At 51.5% G+C, this 16,115-nt stretch overlaps 1 protein-coding gene across 1 annotated transcript in view; it reads left to right on the top strand.

The window, feature by feature from the left end:
* LOC119957452 (poly(ADP-ribose) glycohydrolase-like) overlaps positions 1-15,089 on the top strand; it is a 31,964-nt gene extending 16,875 nt beyond the window's left edge. Inside the window, exons 10-16 of the mRNA XM_038785528.1 lie at positions 5,135-5,207; positions 6,425-6,572; positions 8,057-8,135; positions 10,074-10,182; positions 11,637-11,748; positions 13,504-13,632; positions 14,603-15,089. Coding sequence (XP_038641456.1) covers positions 5,135-5,207; positions 6,425-6,572; positions 8,057-8,135; positions 10,074-10,182; positions 11,637-11,748; positions 13,504-13,632; positions 14,603-14,718 — 766 coding nt within the window. The 3' untranslated portion in view covers positions 14,719-15,089. The remainder of the gene's footprint in view (positions 1-5,134; positions 5,208-6,424; positions 6,573-8,056; positions 8,136-10,073; positions 10,183-11,636; positions 11,749-13,503; positions 13,633-14,602) is intronic.
* Positions 15,090-16,115: the final 1,026 nt, after the last annotated feature.

Below are 16,115 nucleotides of genomic sequence, written 5' to 3'. Positions count from 1 at the left end.
CGCTTTACCAGCGGAGGTGGTAGAGGCGGGCACGATAGCATCATTTAAGAGGCATCTAGACGGGTATATGAACGGGCGGGGAACAGAGGGAAGTAGACCTTGGAAAATAGGAGACAGGTTTAGATAAAGGATCTGGATCGACGCAGGCTGGGAGGGCCGAAGGGCCTGTTCCTGTGCTGTAATTTTCTTTGTTCTTTTGTTTTTGTTCTTTGTTCTTTGATTCATTTCTGGCAGTCAATTAAATTAAATCTGGCTGTGTTACGTAGGCCGGGAGGGCTCGTTGTGGGTAGCGTCCCTGCCTCTGAACCAAAAGATGCAGGTTCGAGTCCCACCCCAGGACTTAGCGACTGCTGGTCAACAATGCTTAATGCATGATGTGGCGATGCCGGCTGGACTGGGGTGGGCACAATAAGAAGTCTTACCACACCAGGTTGAAGTCCAACAGGTTTGTTTGGAATCACGAGCTTTAGGAGCGTAGCTCCTTCATCGAGTGAGTGAAGAGGTAGGTTACACAAAAATATATATATATATATATATAGACAGGAAAAGATGTCCCGAAGCGTGGTACATTGGCGAGACCATGCAGACGCTGTGACAACGGATGAATGGACGTCGCGCGACAATCGCCAGGCAGGAATGTTCCCTTCCAGTCGGGGAACACTTCAGCAGTCAAGGGCATTCAGCCTCTGATCTCCGGGTAAACGTTCTCCAAGGCGGCCTTCAGGACGCGCGGCAACGCAGAATCGCCGGACAGAAACTGATAGCCGGGCAGCACGGCGGCGCAGTGGTTAGCACTGCTGTCTCATGGCGCCGAGGTCCCAGGTTCGAACCCGTCTCACTGTCCGTGTGGAGTTTGCATATTCTCCCCGTGTTTGCGTGGGTCTCACCCCCACAACCCAAAGATGTGTAGGGTAGGTGGATTGAACACACTAAATTGCTCCTGAATTGGAAAAATGAATTGGGTACTCTAAATTTATTTTTAAAAAAGAAACTAAGCCACGTTCCACACACATGAGTGCGGCCTCAACCGGGACCTTGGATTCATGTCGCATTACATTCACCCCCCACCATCTGGCCTGGGCTTGCGAAATCCTCCCAACTGTCCTGGCTTGAGACAATTCACATCTCTTTAACCTGGGATTATCCCTCTCTCCAGTTGCTCTGTCTGGACCTGTAAAGACTTAATTACCCGCAAAGACTCGCATTCAAAGTATCGTCTTGCATCATTGACTTTGTCTATATATGATCCGGGGGGCAAATTGCGTGCATATTGTACTCGTTTCAAGACTTCTTTTTTGTCCTTCAGGTTCTGCCCAATTGATTTGTACGTTATCACGATCTGTTGTGACCAACGGTAGGGTTTTAAAGTGCCATTGCTGAAACAAAAAACCTTTCTCGGGGCGGGGCAGGGTGTGAAAAAGGTTTAAGAGCGGTGCTGACGTTTGATGAGTATAGTTGAAGGTGGTTTAACAAATAAGCATGTTTAAAACGTGTCTGGCCCACCACTCTTTATGCAATTAAGTTCTACAGAAATGGAAATGGGTTTAAATAATTGAATTTAATCAACTTAACATTGAGGAGGGCCCCAGTCACTAGATGCAGGTTTAAGGTAAACAGGATTGATGCACAATAGATTAATGTGGCCTCCCATGTTGTTAAATTCTGTGATTCTATTAAAAAAATGATTTAAATCTGACCATGCCTCATGACATTGATGTGTTATTGAAAAAAACATTTTTAAAAACGTTTTTTTTCCCATTAAGGGGCAATTTAACATGGCCAATTCACCTACCCTACACATCGTTGGGTTGTGGGGGTGAGACCCACGCAAACACAGGGAGAATGTTGTCGTGTGAGAGTACCTTTAAGGAATGGGTGTTTATAAATGGGTGTGTATATAAATATCTGTCGTGAGAGTACCTTTAAGAAATGAGTGTTTATCACTGCAGTGATGTCAGAGAGTGAGTGGAGCTGGGCTGTCTGTCAGCTTTTTACTTTCGTTTTAGGCTGTTTGCTGCAGGGTGTGTTTTAGTTTCGTTTTCAGAGCTGGATAGCTGCAGTCACAGCCAGAAGGTGTATGAATCCCTCTCTGAAATATAAAGACTGTAAATCGATCCTGGTGATTTAAAACTAACAACAGTGGTGACTTTAACCTGACGTGCTTCTGGTAAAAGGTGCTTTAAGTCGTATGGATGTTAAAAGGAAAGGTTAAAGGATTACCTAGCGTTGTATTCTTTGAGGGTTGTATTTGAATTAATGGTTGCTAAGATGTTCACTGTATGTTTTAAAAAGATTAACTGGAGTTCGTAGAATAAACACTGTTTTGGTTTAAAAAATACTTTTCCATTTCTGCTGTACCACACCTGTAGAGTGGGCCGTGTGCTCCCCATACCACAATCTATTAAAAGTTGTGGGTCTGGTGAACTCTATGATACACTTTGGGGTTCTCTAAACCCTGGGCCATAACAATGTGCAAACTCCACACGGGCAGTGAGCCGGGGCCGGGATCGAACCCGGGTCCTCAGCGCCGTGAGGCAGCAGTGCTAATTATTGCGCCGCCCTGCCGCCTTGGTGTCCAGATCTTATTAAGTTTTCTAAAAATTGAAAGCTTTTAAAACAATCGGTTAGTGTCCAAGTGTCTAATATTTTTTGTTTTAATGTTAGCTTAATGTTAACATTTTAATGGAAAACTACATACATACTTGCAAATTAGGAGCAAGCGGAGTCTATTCTGGAGCCTCAAATCTCCTCTGCCATTTGATTCGATCTTGGCTGGTCTCTATCTAACTCAGCCTTGAATATATTCAATGACCCTGCCTCCATTCTCTCTAGTGACGATAATTTTACAGACATAAGCTGGATCTTCGTCATAAAATTTCACTTTCAATCGTATTCCTCCCATTATAATCGTGGTGGAGATAGTTTAGCAGGGACTTGCAATGACGAACGTGGAGAGGATGTTTCCACTTGTAGGAGAAAGTAGAATCAGAGGGCACCATCTCAGACTGAAGGGACGATCCTTTAAAACAGAGATGAGGAGGAATTTCTTCAGCCAGAGGGTGGTGAATCTGTGGAACTCTTTGCCGCAGAAGGCTGCGGAGGCCAAATCACCGAGTTTTTTTAAGACAGAGATAGATAGGTTCTTGATTAATAAGGGGATCAGGGGTTATGGGGAGAAGGCAGGAGAATGGGGATGAGAAAAATATCAGCCATGATCGAATGGCGGAGCGGACTCGATGGGCCGAGTGGCCTAATTCTGCTCCTATGTCTTATGGTGATTGATTTATCCTTTGGAGAGTTTTTGTGCTCAATTTGTTTAAGAAGTAGCATGAAAGATTGCGGAAACATGATTAGCGCTCAAAATCATTTGCCCCCCCCATTTCGGGCAAGATACACTGAAACAAACATTACTGGGCGACAACCTCCAATCTCTCTGTCCCTACGCAGATCCGGTCCACAAGAACTTGGTGTCAAGATTCCATGTCAATTTGCCGCATTTTCGTAATGTAAGCTCGCATTTGAAATTTGCCAAGTTGGAATCAACCTCACCTGCTGTCGTGTCTCAAGTCCTGCATTGTAGAGTCATCACGGTGCAGAAGGAGTTGATTCAGCCCATCGGATCTGTGCTGGGAATGTGCTGCCAGTCACTCTACACAAATTGGGCTGTTGCCTTTCGTTGTTTTAACGGTGGGAGGTGGGACTGAGTGGATTACTCTGTAGGCAGCCAGCATAGGCCGAAGCAGGGATGTGTTGCTGCAATTGTACAGGGCCTTGGTGAGGCCACACCTGGAGTATTGTGAGCAGTTTTGGCCTCCTTCTCTGAGGAAGGATGTTCTTGCTCTCGAGGGAGTGCAGCGAAAGTTTACCAGACTGATTCCAGAGATGGCGGGACTGTGATATGAGGAGGAATTGAGTCGGTTAGGATTGCATTCGCAGGGGCAGCACGGCGATGCAGTGGGTTAGCACTGCTGCCTCACGGCGCCGTGGTCTCAGGTTCGATCCCGGCTCTGGGTCACTGACCGTGTGGAGTTTGCTCATTCTCCCAGTATTTGCTTTAAGTCCCCCACACAACCCAAAAAGATGTGCAGGGTAGGTGGATTGGCCACGCTAAATTGCCCCTTCATTGGGAAGAAATGCATTGGGCACTCTAAATTTATTTTAAAAAAGGATCGTTTTCGCTGGAGTTCAGAAGAATGAGGTCAGAAACTTCTAACAGGATTAGACAGGGTAGATGCAGGAAGGATGTTCCTGACGGTGGGTGTGTCCAGAACCAAGGGTCACACAGTCTGAGGATACGGGGTAGGCCATTTCGGACAGATGGGGAGAAATTTCTTCACCCAGAGACGGGTCGGCCTGTGCAATTCGTTACCACAGGAAGTAGTCGATGCCAAAACATTGCATGTTTTCAGGAAGTAGTTAGTTGTAGTGCTTATGGCAAAGGGGATCAGAGAATATTGGGGGAAAGCGGGATTAGGCTATTGAGTTGGATGATCAGTCATGATCAGAATGAATGGTGCAGCAGCCTCGAAGGGCTGAATGGCCTTCTATTATCTGTTTCTATGAACTGTTTAAAGATTCTTTAATGGATGGAACCATTTGTTGCCCATCCCTAATTGCCCCTCGGGAAGGTGGTGGGTGAGCCGCCGCCTTGAGCCGCTGCAGTCCGTGTGGTGTAGGCACTCCCACAGTGCTGTTAGGGAGGGAGTGCCAGGATTTTGACCCAGCGACAGTGAAGGAACGGCCGATATATTTCCAAGTCGGGGCGGTGAGTGACTTGGAGGGGAACCTCCAGGTGGTGGGGTTCCCAGGTATCTGCTGCCCTTGTCCTTCTAGAGGGTAGAGGTCACGGGTTTGGAAGGGGCCTTTGAAGAGACTGTGGTGAGTTGTTTGGAGTGCAATTTATAGATTGTATGGTGTTGGGGTGGGGGTCAAAATATTTTTTTTTTCTCCAGAGATTTTCCCCAGGGCTATGGTTTTGATTTACAGGGGATTCCGTTTGCTTCCTTCCCGTTTGCCTTCAGCTGCCGGGGAATCCGAAATCTTGTTTCCATGTTAAATCGTGTGCCCTTCGGTTCCTTGCTCAGTACCTGTGTAACCCAGCGCCTGTACCAGAGATTGTTTCTATTTGCTTCAGGTCTGCGCGTAAGCTGAGACAACTCCGGGTCAACAGCGAGGGAAGGATTGAGGAGGAAGAAGGAAAATTGCAGGTAACTCGGGATCAGCACTCACTAAACCCTATTACCCGTTCTGCTACCCTCGGACTGGGTGTGATCCCCGGGTGAAAACTCGGTGGGGGGGGGGGGGGGCGGGAGTTGTTCTGGGTTGAGTGGGTGTGGAGGGCTTTAGTTTTCAACTGGGGTGGGTGGCTACGCTGGGGGTGGGGTGGGGCGGAGGGAGTCGGAAACAAGAATTTAACATTGACGCAGTTGATGAGAAGGTAGAGTTTCTCAAACGTCTGATTTGGCCTTCCCCAGCTCTCTTTTTGCGGCAGCTTTTCGGCCTCAGGGTGCAGTCCGTTCGGCCGAATCCACCAACTGCAGCATTTTTACCGGCCCTCCGAAATCAGTCCGAGCTGCTCGGCAACCATTACCACCTCAGAGGGGTCGTGACCCCTTCGGGAAGCTCCCTCGCTTCAACGTTGGCCTAACGTTGCAGCTGCAGAGCACTCAAAGGTGCTGGATGAATGTAGGCCGCCGTGGTGTTCCGATTGGGAGCACTCTCACCCCCTGGCTCAGGAGGTTAGTAGGTTCGAGCCTCACTCCAGCTCCTCCCGCACACATATCGAGGCCGCCACTCCTGGAGCAGCTCTGAGGGGGAAGCTGCTGGGTCAGAGGAGGGGTCTTTCGAACGAGCTGTTGAACTGCCCCTTTTCAGACGAACGGTTCGACCCCCTCGGGTGAATGAAAAAGACATGTGGTAGGCCTGCCTCTTGGCAGCGTTTAATCAACATCGCAAAACACTTCAAAAAGTATTCCATTGTAACGTTTCCTTTTAATTTGTTCGTTCGTGGGATATGGGCGCGCTGGCTGAGCCAGCATTTATTGTCCAGCCCTGAGAGTATTTAAGAGGGAGCCATGCATCACTGTGTGGGTCTGGGGTCACACGTAGGCCAGATCGGGTAAGGCCGGCAGATTTCCTTCCCTCAACGACATTAGTGAACCAGATGGGTTTTTACGCCGATGGTCATTATTAAATTGAATTCGAATCTCACCATCTGCGGTAGTGGGTTTGAACTCGGATCCGCAGAGCATTACCTTGGGTCTCTGGGTTATTAGTCCAGCGAGAGTACCTCTGCCTCCCCCTCCCTGCTGGTGTCGGACGATCGTGAAAGGCGTCCGTTAATTCAGGTCTTTGGAGGGGGGGGCCACCCTGTTTGAAAGAGATCTCCATGGGCAATGTGACCAAAGTGCCTCCTTGGTCCTAGGTGGATTTTGCTTCTCCGATGGTGGGCGGGGGAGTTCTCGGCACCGGACTTGTCCAGGAAGAGATTCGATTCCTCATCAACCCGGAGCTGATATTGGCACGGCTCTTTACCGAGAAACTGGACCAGAACGAGTGCCTGGTCGTCACTGGTGAGCAGTTGCGCCCTCTCAACGCGGTTACTTTGAGAAAGCGGGCGCCCCTGACTACTCCCCCCCCCCCCCCCCCCCGGGTGTCCGGTGGTGTTCTGCAGGGAGCGGTGCTGGCTCCCTTGCTGTTTGCAGTGTGTGTGGAGGGTATGATCAGTAAGTTTGCAATGACACAAAAGTTGGCGGTGTGGCAAACACCAAAGAAGGATAGACTTCGATTAGAGACGGGCTGGTCAGATGACAGAACAAATGGAATTTAACCCTGAGAAGTGTGAGGTGATGCATTGTGGGAATATACAATGAACGGTGGGATGTACGCAGGAGCAGAGGGGCCTTGGGGTACATGCCCACAGATCCCTGGAGGCAGCAGGGCAGGTAGATAAGGTGGTTAAGGAGGCTGATGGGATACTTGCCTTTATTAGCCGAGGTATAGAATATAAGAGCAGGGAGGTTATGATGGAGCTGTATAAAACGCTGGTTAGGCCACAGCTAGAGTACTGAGTGCAGTTCTCGTCGCCACTCTATAGGAAGGATGTGATTGCCCTGGAGAGGGAGCAGAGGAGATTCACCAGGATGTTGCCCTGGGCTGGAGCGTTTCAGCTATGAAGAGAGGCTGGTTAGGCTGGGGTTGTTTTCCTTGGAGCAGAGAAGGCTGAGGGGGGACCTGATTGAGGTGGACAACATTATGAGGGACATGGATAGGGTGGACAGGGAGGAACTTTCCCCCTTAGCGGAGGATCAATAACCAGGGGGCACAGATTTAAGGTCAGGGGCAGGAGATTTAGAGGGGATTTGACGAAAAACCTTTTCACCCAGAGGATGATGGGAATCTGGAACTCACTGCCTGAAAGGGTGGTAGAGGCAGGAACTCTCACAACTATTAAGAAGTGTTTAGATGAGCTCTTTAAACACGGTAGCGAACAAGGCCTCGGGCCGAGTGCTGGGGAATGGGATTAGAATAGAGAGGTGGTTAATGGCCAGCGCACACACGATGGGCCGAAAAGCCTCTTTCGGAGCTGTAAAACTCTGACACCAATGAGGGGGCAGTTAAGAGTCAACCACATCGCTGTGGGTCTGGAGTCACATGTAGGCCAGACCGGGTAAGGGCGGCAGATTTCCTTCCCTAAAGGACATTAGTGAACCAGATGGGTTTTCACGACAATCGACAATAGTTTCGTGGTCATCATTATACTTCCAATTCTAGATTTTTAAAAAAAATTGTCACCATGTGCAGTGGCGGGATTTGAACCTGGGGTCACGGAGTACTCTGGGTCTCTGGATTACTAGTCCAGTGACAACACCACTACGCACCCCTCACCTCCCCTCGCTCACCGCTTGCATCATCGGGAGGGTTTGGGAGAGAGACAGGAAGATGTCACTCACTTTAAGCGGCGAGTTGATCTGTCGGAGCAGCCGACGAGACACAGTTGGAATGGGAACCAGCGGGTACTGGAGAACTCGTCTGATATTGTTGATCTGACTTTCAGGAGCCCAGCGCTTCAGCGAGTACGACGGGTACAGTGACTCCTACAGGTGGTTGAGATATCACAATGACGAGACCGCGAGGTGAGTGAGATTTCGCTCGGTGTCCTCAACCCCCTCTCTCTCTCTCGGTCGCCACCTCCCAGAAGGCGGCTGAACCCTGTCGCTCGCCCAGTGGGATCTTGCCTTGTACTTCCGAGCCGCCAATCGTCTTAACGCGGCGAGTGGTTAGGATGGGGAATGCGCTCGCCTCAGAGCGCGGCAGAGGCAGGTACGATCGAGGCTTTCGACGGGGAAATTGGAGAATTAACTGAAGAGAAAATAAGCGTGGGGCTTTTGGGGGGGAAAGGTGGGGGTGGGGGTGGAAGTGGGACACGGTGAGTTGTTCCCGCAGCGGTCACGATGGGCTGAATGGCCTCCTTCCGTGCTGTGATCTTTCCGTTGACTCCACGAACGGAAACAGGCTTGGCCTACGATTTGGGTTGAGATATAGGTTTTTGACCAATAAGGGGATCAGGGGGGACGGCAGGAGAGAGTGGGGATGAGAAAATATCAGCCATGATTGAATGGCGGAGCAGACTCGATGGGCCGAGTGGCCTCATTCTGCTCCCATGTCTTATGGGTGGGAGTAAGTTTTGGTGTCAAGTTATCGGGATTTTCGGAACTGAGCCATTTTCGGGGGGAGGGGGCACGAGGGGGAGGGGGCACAAGGGGAGGCTGATCGAGAGAGGAGGTCAGAGGGAAGTTGGCGGAATCAAAAGCACATTATTGACCTGGCCAAGAGGTAGAAAACCGGCACGATCCAGTTCGGCAGAACCTCGCACACGGCATTGTGCTGGCGCCTGACGTATCCACCGTGCTTCCCTGCCCCCCCCCAGACTTCCGACACTCCGGAAGCGTGAATGCAAGTTGGCCAATAACGCAAAGACTGGTGGAATAATTGGCGTTGTAGACCGGCGCTGAAAATGACCAAAGAGACTTTGCCAGATCAGGGCGACCAAACTGCGGCAGCCAAGTCTGCCGTCGGCCATTTTGGACCCGGAACAAAAAAAAAAGTGCGGGAAGCTCGGAGCCGCGGAGGTCCTGCCTGGAGGGAGAGAGGTTGGAATCATGTCCAAGAGCGATGTTCCGACCCCGCAACCTGTTGGAAGGTAGTGATGTTGGATAAGTGTTCAGCAGACACCAGAGTCTGTCCACGGTCTAAGAACTAAGCCCCAAGGCAAAAGCCCAAGACAGAAGGCCCAATCTCCGAGCCTGGAACCAAGTCAAACTGGTTTAAGTCGGTTTGGTTTATATACCTCACAAACGGCCACCAGAAATAATTATGAATGTTAACGGAGTGTTCGCTCTGTGACACTAGTGGGTGGAAGGTCTCACTACGTTAGGTTAAAGGTTAAAGGTTAAAAACTTGGGAGCGAATGAGGTTTCTTGTGCATGAATGAATAATGTTGGTGCATGGAAACGTCAGGTATCGGTGGTAAATAAGGGGCGGCACGGTGGCGCAGTGGTTATCACTGCTGCCTCACGCTGTCGAGGACCCGGGTTCAATCCCGGCTCTGGGTCACTGTCCGTGTGGAGTTTGCACATTCTCCCCGTGTCTGCGTGGGTGGATTGGCCACGCTAAATTGCCCCTTAATTGGGGGAAAATTACTAGAAATGCTTCTGAGGTAATATCTGGGCGGCACGCTAGCACAGTGGTTGGCACTGCTGCTTCACAGCGCCAGGGTCCCGGGTTCGATTCCCGGCTCGGGTCACTGCCTGTGCGGAGTCTGCAACGTTCTCCCCCCCCCCCCCCCCCCCCCCCCCCCCCCCCGGGTCTGCGTGGGTTTCCTCCGGGCGCTCCGGTTTCCTCCCACAAGTCCCCAAAGACGTGCTTGCTGGGTGAATTGGACATTCTGAATTCTCCTTCCGTGTACCCGATGCTTTATTAACTTGGGGAAGGGGCTGGAGAAAGTTGGCTGGCTTATTTGCAAACAGAAATATTCATCCCGTTCCTATGTTTTTTAAAAAAAATTGTTGCAGGGATTCCTGGCTGAGGTGTTACACAGAGATAGTGGCCATTGACGCTGTTAAATTTGAGAACCGCATGGACCAGTACAAAACGTGTTTCCTGGATAGAGAGCTACATAAGGTAAGACCTCCGGCAGCAAGAACCAAACGCAGGCAGCAGTAAATGTGTCCGCAGGCTTCGAAATGGATTCCAAGCGCAGGCGGTGGTGAGCTGAAAGGACAGAATGGCGCCATCTTGTCCGTGCTGACCCTACGCACCCAGGCACCCTTTCTAACCCCATCTTCCTCCACACTGGCCATAGGGTGCAGGTCCAGATACTTTTCAAAAGCGTTCAGGGTCTCTGCCTCCACCGCTGTGCCGGTCAAGGAAGAACGGCCCACAGGTTATCTTCTGATCTTTACATGAGCTCAGGGAATCCGAGGGAAAGCCTGGCGGAATATTGAAGGGAGCGTTAACACAGCGTTGACTTGAATGATTGACGAAGGCGGTTTCCCGACCCACTCCTCCAAAGGGCAATTAGGGATGGGCAATAAATGCTGGGCCTATCCAGCAACCCCCAGGAACAAATTTTTAAAGACGGTTTTACTTCATGATGCACAATCAATGGACACGAAACGTAGATAAAGTCCGAACGATAGGCTTTAATACACAAGAAGTGTACCCGGCAGCAGACGTACAGAAGAATGGCCGACTGCCAGGAACACGGGTTCTTGTACTCCGCCTCGCAGGCGGAGCTACCTACCTCTCAGCTAATCGGCTGAGAGGCACATGACATACCTGGGCCAATGGGCAGCGAGTCCTCTGCACCAATGGCAGCTCACCCTTCCAGGTACCGTAATACCCCTAGTCATACTACCACACTTCACCCCTTGTGTCGTTAGGCCTTAGCAACCATTATAAAGACGGAGGTCGACTGAAAAGAGGAATATCGAGCAACAATTCCCGTACCAGCCTCCCCAGACAGGCGCCGGAATGTGGCGACTAGGGGTTTTTCACAGTAACTTTATTGAAGCCTACTCGTGACAATAAGCCATTTTCATTTCATTTTCAAAATCTGGAGTAGGCCTCGAGCCTGCTCCGCCATTTTGTAAGATTATGACCGATCTGATAGTGACCTCAAATCGGCAATTCCACCCTCTCCCCGCTTACCAAGAACTCAAAAAAATTCAAACATTATTCGAAGAGCCACCTCTGCCGCCGGTCCTGGGGTGGTTTTATTCGGCTCTCGATTCAATCCGTTTAATTTGGACCAGGGTGGGTTCTCTCTGTAGCTGCTCCTCCATCTCGACTAACGTCAACCCTCTGGAATGAGTGAAAGCAAGGTCTTTCGGCCCGTTGAGATGGTGATGGGCCACCGAAGGAGCTTTGCGTCACTCCCTGGCCTTATCTCTCCCTCTCTCCCTCTACGGTTTTCTAAGAGGACGCGTCCATTTGCGAATTGCTGGGGGGGGGGGGGCAGCTTGGATGTGAAACGCTCAAAGGTATCGACGGTGAAAGTCAAATTAGAGGGAGTTCCCCCTACTGTGGTTCTGTGCCAGAATCTCCTTCGCTGTAACGCTGTGATCCTCCAACAGGCCTATTGTGGATTCTCCGCTGAGGACCGCGTGATATCGAACAGTTACAAACCAGCTGTTGTCACAGGCAACTGGGGCTGTGGAGCTTACAAAGGCGATCCGAACCTTAAAGGTTGGTCGATTTGTTTTGTTTTGTTAAATTTTGAGTACCCAATTCTTTTTTTTAAACCCCAATTAAGGGGGCAATTTTAGCGTGGACAATCCACCTACCCTGCACATCTTTGGGTTGTGGGGGTGAGACACGGGGAGAATGTGCAAATTCCACACGGGCAGTGACCCAGGGCTGGGATCGAACCCGGGATCTCGGTGCCGCGAGGCAGCAGTGCTAGCCACTGCGCCACCGTGCCGCCCTTGGCTGATAGGTTTGTTAAACTGTCGCTGGTAGAAATGACCAGCTGAAAGCAATGGTGGTGGGCTGCGGACCAATCACAAGTGCCAGGCAATGACCATCTCCAACGAGAGAATCTCTTGACATTCAATGGCATTACCATCACTGAATCCCCCACTATCAGCATCCTGGGGGTTACCATTGATCAGAAGCTGAACTGGACCCAGCCATATAAATACTGTGGCTACCAGAGCAGGTCAGAGGCTGGGAATCCTGCGGAGAGTAACTCACCTCCTGACTCCCCCCAAAGCCTGTGCACCATCTACAAGGCACAAGTCAGGAGTGTGAGGGAATACTCTCCACTTGCCTGGATGAGTGCAGCTCCCAACAACACTCAAGAAGCTCCACACCATCCAGGACAAAGCAGCCCCGCTTGATCGGCACCCCACCCACAAACATTCACTCCCTCCACCGCCGACGCACAGCGGCAGCCGTGTGTACCATCTACAAGATACACTGCAGCAACTCACCAAGGCTCCTTAGGCAGCACCTTCCAAACCCACGGCCTCTACCATCTAGAAGGACAAGGGCAGCAGATACCTGGGAACCCCACCACCTGGAGGTACCCCACCACCTGGAGGTTCCCCTCCAAGTCACTCACCGCCCTGACTTGGGAATATATCGGCCGTTCCTTCACTGTCGCTGGGTCAAAATCCTGGAGCTCCCTCCCTAACAGCACCGTGGGAGTACCTACACCTCACGTACTGCAGCGGCTCAAGAAGGCGGCTCACCACAGCCTTCTCGATGGGCAATAAAATGCTGGTCCAGCACGTCCTGTGCAAGGATTTAAAATAAAACCCCTTGCCTGTGAATGAGAAGGTCCCACCGCAGGAATTGAGCGCAAAAACCCCAGGCCAACACTCCCAGTGCAATACCGAGGACATTGCCCCGCACGGTCAGGTGAGATGTCAAACCAAAGTCTCCCATGCGGCCGTGAAAGACCCTTGTGGCGCCATTTTGAAGAGGAGAGCAAGGTGGCCTCCCTGATGCCCGGCCAGTATTTAAACCTCACTCAGTATTGTGTTTTTTTTTTAATGGATCTGTTCTGTGGGAGCTTGCTAGTCCCGTCTAGATTTCCACCTCAGAGTGGAGCTCATGACCGTTTGAACTCCACTGACCCTTTGGCCGCTCCGCGTTTGGTCACCACTGCAGTCGCAGTACCAGCTAGCAGCTGCTGGCGGAGCTGCTGAGCCGCTGGAACCTTCCCGAGCTCAGCGCCGCCATCTGGTGGCACCGGAAGGCAGGACGGTGACCGCCCGCCACAACTAAATGGCCGACACTTCGAACGCATGAGCGACGTGCCATTATTTTTTAAAAAGCACCCATTTTCGTGAGTTCTTTAGCATCGAATGAGGTCCACGACAACTTGCGTTTACCTCGCACTCTGGTGTAAAAGGGCTTTGAAAGAGCGGGAGGCAGCGCGGACGTGATGGGCCTCAAACTGCGCTGAAAGGTTTCTCCGGCATTTTGTTTCCACAGCGCTCATTCAGCTAATGGCTGCTGCCCAGGCAGAGAGGGACGTGGTTTACTTTACTTTCGGGGACACTGCCCTCGAGGGAAGCATACGGGAGCTGCACCAGTTTTTGCAAAGGAAAGAAGTCACAGTGGGTGAGTCTGAAGTCAGAAACGGCCATATTACCTTTGGCTGAAAGTGAGAATGCTTTGTACAAACACCGCCCCCCCACCCCCCCCCCCCCCCCCCCCCCCCCCCCCCTCCTCCCTGACAGCGCTGCGGGGAGTACCTCCACCACAGAGCCCCACCCTTTGGTAGTTCCCTCCAACGAGCCCAAACCAGTTAACCGGCTGTTCGACTGTGGGAGGCATCGCACCTGCCCGGTTTCTGCCGCTTTCTAGCAGTCGGGAAGTCGTAACGAGCGGGAATACCAAGCCCATCATTAAAACCAGGCAGAGGGATGCTGGCAGAGCAGGTTGACCGAGGCTCTGTCGACCTCGTGTGAAGGAGACCGAGGAGGAACCGCAGGTTTCGTTCCCGCTTTGCGTCGTGGTCACCAAGTTAAATCAGGCAGTTAGCGAGCTTCTGGCCTTCTATTACTACACATAATGGGTGCATGTGTGTGCAGACAGGGCACAGTGGTTAGCACTGTTGCTTCACAGCGCCAGGGGACCTGGGTTCGATTCCCTGCACTGTCTGCGCGGAGTCTGCACGTTCTTCCCGTGCCTGCGTGAGTTTCCTTCGGGTGCTCCGGTTTCCTCCCACAAGTCCCGAAAGACGTGGTGTTAGGTGAATCGGACATTCTGAATTCTCCCTCTGTGTACGCGAACAGGCGCCGGAATGTGGCGACTAGGGGATTTTCACAGTAACTTCATTGCGGTGTTAATGTAAGCCGACTTGGGACACCAATAACGATTATTAGTAAAAGGTAGAATCAGGCACAGACATGAAGCCCCACCCGGTCGAACAGCCTGTCAGCACTTTCGTTCCGGAGGAAGGCAGGTGGCTTTTGACCCAAAAAGGTTATCGCCCCACAATCCTGCAGGAGAGAACAGGGGAGCTGGTCGCGGTGTGACGTGAGCAAACTTTATCGTACTCAACGTTGCTGCTTTCCCCCTCTGACAGGGCAACTTTATGAGGTTCTGGAGCAGTACTCGAAGATAGCTACCAGACTGAGCGAGGGCAAGGATCTCTACCAGTTCATCCTGAGCAACATGGGCTGTTTGAAAGGACGGATCTAACCTCCGACCAGGCCGAGAGGATCTGTTGAACAGGAGGCTACACTTGGGCCATCAGAAGCTGCTTACGCTGATCGAAGAGAGGATCTAATTCACGATTCACTCCTCAAATTAATCGGGAGTCTTAAATCGGGGGCGATAGATGGGTGAAGAAAACCTCGATGGTCCTTAATCATGCTTTAATGAGACGGTATTCACAACTGGCCGAGCTGGGGACTTGCAGACGGCAGATCCCGTGGACCCTCGGTATCGCGAATACCTACCTTCAACTTAACTGCCTCCAATCCACCCCGACTCTACCTTCCGACGTTACAGAAGTTAACTGACAACGGGGTACGAAATGAATTTAAATGAGCTGGTCCCTTCATCTACAATTTCGAACTGAGCTCTGTTTTGTTAAAGGGGGGGGGGGGGGGGGGGGGGGGGGGGGGGGGTAATTGGCGGATTAAATGCGACTTTCCATCTCTTTTTTAAAATATCATTTTTATTGGAATTTTTTACAGAAAATATAAAACATAACGACAAACAATGAAATGCAACAAAATAACCCATAATAACCGTACCACCCCCAGACCGTATCGACGCATGTATCCCATCCCCCACCCCCCAACCCCAATGAACAAAAGGACTTCAAAATAAATTTAAATTAAATAAACAAACATAGTCATCGTCCGCCCCACCCCACCCCCACCCACCCACCCCCACCCCACCTTTTCCCTCCCCCTTCTCCTCCCCCCCCCACCTTTTCCCTCCCCCTTCTCCTCCCCCCCCCCCTTTTCCCTCCCCCCCCCCCACCTTTTCCCTCCCCCCCCCCCCCACCTTTTCCCTCCCCCCACCTTTTCCCTCCCCCTTCTCCTCCCACTTCTCCTCCTCCCCCCCCGGGTTGCTGCTGCTACTGTCCCCGTACCCTATCGTTGAGCCAGAAAGTCGAGGAAAGGCTGCCACCGCCTAAAGAACCCTTGTACCGACCCTCTCAGGGTGAATTTGACCTTCTCTAGCTTAATAAAACCCGCCATGTCATTGATCCAGGTCTCCACGCTTGGGGACCTCGCATCCTTCCATTGTAGCAAGATCCTTCGCCGGGCTACTAGGGACGCAAAGGCCAGCACACCGGCCTCTTTCGCCTCCTGCACTCCCGGCTCCACCCCAACCCCAAAAATCGCGAGTCCCCATCCTGGCTTAACCCTGGATCCCACCACCCTCGACACTGTCCTCGCCACCCCCTTCCAGAACTCCTCCAGCGCCGGGCATGCCCAGAACATATGGGCATGGTTCGCTGGACTCCCCGAGCACCTGACACACCTGTCTTCACCCCCAAAGAACCTACTCATCCTTGTCCCAGTCATGTGGGCCCTATGCAGCACCTTGAATTGGATGAGGCTAAGCCGCGCACACGAGGA

The sequence above is a fragment of the Scyliorhinus canicula genome, chromosome 26, assembly GCF_902713615.1.
Source record: "Scyliorhinus canicula chromosome 26, sScyCan1.1, whole genome shotgun sequence".
NCBI classification, from domain to species: domain Eukaryota; kingdom Metazoa; phylum Chordata; class Chondrichthyes; order Carcharhiniformes; family Scyliorhinidae; genus Scyliorhinus; species Scyliorhinus canicula.
Note: the sequence above shows the minus strand (reverse complement) of the source record. Positions and strands in the feature narration are given on the sequence as shown.